We start from the raw sequence: 3276 nt of genomic DNA on the forward strand, positions 1-3276 counted from the left end.
TCTTGGGCCACAAACACACACACACGCGCACCCAGCGTGAGTTTAAGCCACCGGGTCCGGGATGCGAACTGCGGTCGACTACATCGGAGTCCAGCAACGTAGCCATTATGTCATCTGCTGGTCTCAATAATGTTTTAATTTTTTTTTTAAATCAGAAGGAAAAAAAATGAACTAGAAAAAAATGATCTAATATATATGAACATATTTGTCTTTATACCAACACAGGCATAAAATACAATTTAATTTCTCTAACAGAGGAAGGGACCCATGAAGATGAATGTGTCTGGGCTCACAAAAGTCATCATGCTATTTTGCTGAAATTGGCGATTCTGGAATGGGAGTCAGGCACTTTAGCAAGAGTTCTAAGTCAACCACATGGCTTCTGTCAGTCACACCTGCTCAGTCTACAAGCCAGGACCCACAGCCCCCAGACCAGACTCTTCCTGAGAAGAGACAGTCGTGGGTGCCTGTAAGATGGAGTGGAGCCGATGAGTCTTGTGAAGAGTAAATGAAATGGGGGTTTGTAAAGCAGCTTGCAGTGTCTCACACAGTAGGACCACAAGTGGTGATTAGGCTGGAATCTTGCCCTGCCACTTGCTTGCTGTGTGACCCTCATCCATAGAATACTAATAGCAATAGTATATCCATTTCAGAGACCGAGTTACCAAAAGGCCTTAGTACAAACCTTGGCTCTCAGTAGGGTTGGGCCTGTGGGTCTCTGCCTCTCCTCTCACAGGGCTATACTTACTTGCCCAGCAATAGGTTTATTGCAGGAGCCACAGAGGCCCTTGGCTTGGGTAGGAACACCACGGCGGCTGAGGTCAGACTGCAGCAGTCCCAGCATGGTGTCTAGGCTGCCCTTGCTGGTCGGTCTGGGTGGGGATGGGGAGTCCTCATTCATGGAGCTGGGTGCTGGCGGCTGAGTTGACACAGAAGCTGGAAGCTGCAGTAAGGAGGACACGAGAGCTGAGTCAGTAAGGCCGCAGATGTGGAAGGGTCTAGAATGAGTTAGGGAGCGCAGAAAATTGACACCAGTCCACACCCTGCTTGACTCACATGGTTCTGGACACGGAAGTCTGAGAGTGAGGCCATGAGTCTATCCAGCTCCAGAGTGGCCGAGGTGGCTGAAGGCTTTGGGAGGACAGGGGAGGGGCTGGGAGGGCTGCAGAGAACATAGCTTGTCATCTCAGAGCTCCCCGGAGTAGTACTCCGTCTGGCAGCTCAGACATCCAGAACCCACCTCTCCCAGCCCTGCCTACTCTGCCAAACTCACAGGCTGGGCCTTTTCTTCTCTTCAGATTGGTCCTCCTTCTGCTCTTCTGCAGCCGCCTTACTAGACGGGAACTGAGACATTATTTCATCTGGAGAGAGGAGAGAAGGGCCTTGGGCATAGAGCTGTGCTCAGCCCACCTCCCAGTTAAGGCTTCGTGTCCCTTTAACTGCTCTGGGAAGTTTATGCCCTAGTCTCTGCCTTGCCCTCATCCCATCCCATCAAGGCCAGTCTCAGAAACTCTAGTACCTGTGATGTTGAACTGGGTGGCATTGAGTTCCTGAAGCAACCGGTCTAGCTCACAGAGCCCAGTGCCCAAGACACCACTGGAAGAGGAGAATGGAGGGGCCGCAGGGGCCGCAGGCTTTGGGGACCGAGGCTTGCATACCGTACTGGGAAACAGGGTGGGGACCTGAGTTCAGGGGTGGGGAATCCATGCCTCCTCACCTGAGCCTCAGGTGGTTCCTCCACCCCCCATTTCCTAGCCCCCTCACCTGTACAGGTGGTCTTTTTCTCCAGAAGCTCCTGAAGATTCCGCAGAGGCTGTCTGCAGAGTAGAGACATGTGCGTGGAGTGAGAGACCTGTGCTTTGCCCACTCAGACCCAGATTCATCTAGCCCAACCCCGGGCTAAACCTGGACTAGTGGCAGCCCAGTCCCCATCTGATCTCACCTGTGGCTGGTGGCCATAGGGCATGGGAGGTGTGGGTGGCTCTTGGGGGCGCTCTTTTGGAGCCCCTGACTTTGGCATGTGTGAGGTGGTGGTCTCCAGGTCAGACAGCAGGGCATCTGCAGAGAGAGGCCCAGGGTGAGAGACTGAGAGGGTAAGGCAGGACAGAGACAGGGCCTTAAGGGCTGGGGTAAGGGTTCCAAGCAGGCTGCAATTGAGGGGGACAGAAACCAGTCTGAAGAGCAGAGGTGAAGAAGGAAGGAAGCACAGGGCCAGACCAAGGCAGAGTGTGAGGGCAGCAGGGAATATTTACCACCAGGACACCCCACTGGCCCGTCCTGGGCATCAGGCACACTCAGCCAACTGATTCTTTTATTGTCTCCATCTTCCCTGATGCAGTCAGAATTGGCCCTTTACTAAAGTCAAATTTGGCTCCACTCCAAATTGCTCCATTGGCTGTGCGCCTGGCACCCAGCTTTGCCACACCCACTCATTCTTCCCTCTGCCCAAACAGGCCCTGCCCAGACTGCCCCCTGAGCCCCATCCAGGGCTCCTCATTGGAGGGTCTGCCAGGACCTGCTTTCTGATTGGCTGCTTTTCCGCAGTACCAGGGCCAGTTACCCCTACTGAGGAGCACCCTCTACTGCAGAGTGTCGGAACCCCTTCTCTTCATAGAGATCACAGCGTTCCAGACCCAGTAAACAGGGGGGAGGAGACACCTGGGTCCTCTTTCCAGCCCCAAGACTCCCCAGGCCCATTCCCAGATCCGGGTTCTTTGCACCCTTTGCCTTCCAGAACGTGAAGTCTGTGCCGCTGCACGCTCTCTGAGCACCGCGGTGGAACACTTAACACCTCTGTCTCCTGGCGTGCGTGCGTGCGTGCGTGCGTGTGTGTGTGTGTGTGTGTATCTTGACACTCACTGATTACTCTCTTTCTTGCCCCAAGGACTCGGGCCCCTACCACTCTCAGGAACACTTAACTCTTCTCTTCCTCAACCCTGGCTTAGGCCCGCTTTCTTCTCCAAAACTTGATGTCACACTCTCCTCTCGTCCACTATCCTAGTCCCCGAACCCAAGGCACCTTTAACCCGTTCCACCCTTCCCAGGCACCCACTGGCGCTGCGCCCCCCCGCCGGTCCGCCCGCAGCCCGGGATGAAGGAGCGGGACGAGGCCAGAGGGAGGGAGCGGCCGGCCCAGGAAAGGCAGGAAGGGAGAGGCAGGAAGGGGGACGTGGAGTCGGGAAGGAGGCGCGGGCAGAGAGAAGCGGGAGCGACAGGGACGGGGCGATGCGGGGAGTGCGAGGCGGTTCCAGGGTGGGGAAGTGGATCCAGCAGCCG

General features: G+C 55.5%; 1 protein-coding gene across 2 annotated transcripts in view; it reads right to left on the reverse strand.

Moving 5' to 3' along the window:
• The window catches only part of TGFB1I1 (transforming growth factor beta 1 induced transcript 1), a 4249-nt gene extending 2191 nt beyond the window's left edge, over positions 1 to 2058 (reverse strand). The window contains exons 1-6 of one of the 2 annotated variants that reach the window (XM_006148105.2): positions 1943 to 2058; positions 1765 to 1817; positions 1520 to 1596; positions 1274 to 1361; positions 1057 to 1162; positions 749 to 943 (exon numbers count right to left, since the gene is read on the reverse strand). In XM_006148105.2, the coding sequence (XP_006148167.1) occupies positions 749 to 943; positions 1057 to 1162; positions 1274 to 1361; positions 1520 to 1596; positions 1765 to 1817; positions 1943 to 2020 (597 nt within the window). In that variant the 5' untranslated portion in view covers positions 2021 to 2058. Of the gene's footprint in view, positions 1 to 748; positions 944 to 1056; positions 1163 to 1273; positions 1362 to 1519; positions 1663 to 1764; positions 1818 to 1942 lie in introns of both variants that reach the window. The other variant, XM_006148104.3, reaches the window with a different exon arrangement.
• Between the last annotated feature and the right edge of the window lie 1218 nt (positions 2059 to 3276).

The sequence above is a fragment of the Tupaia chinensis genome, unplaced genomic scaffold (genome assembly GCF_000334495.1).
Source record: "Tupaia chinensis unplaced genomic scaffold, TupChi_1.0 Scaffold000231_1, whole genome shotgun sequence".
NCBI lineage: Eukaryota > Metazoa > Chordata > Mammalia > Scandentia > Tupaiidae > Tupaia > Tupaia belangeri.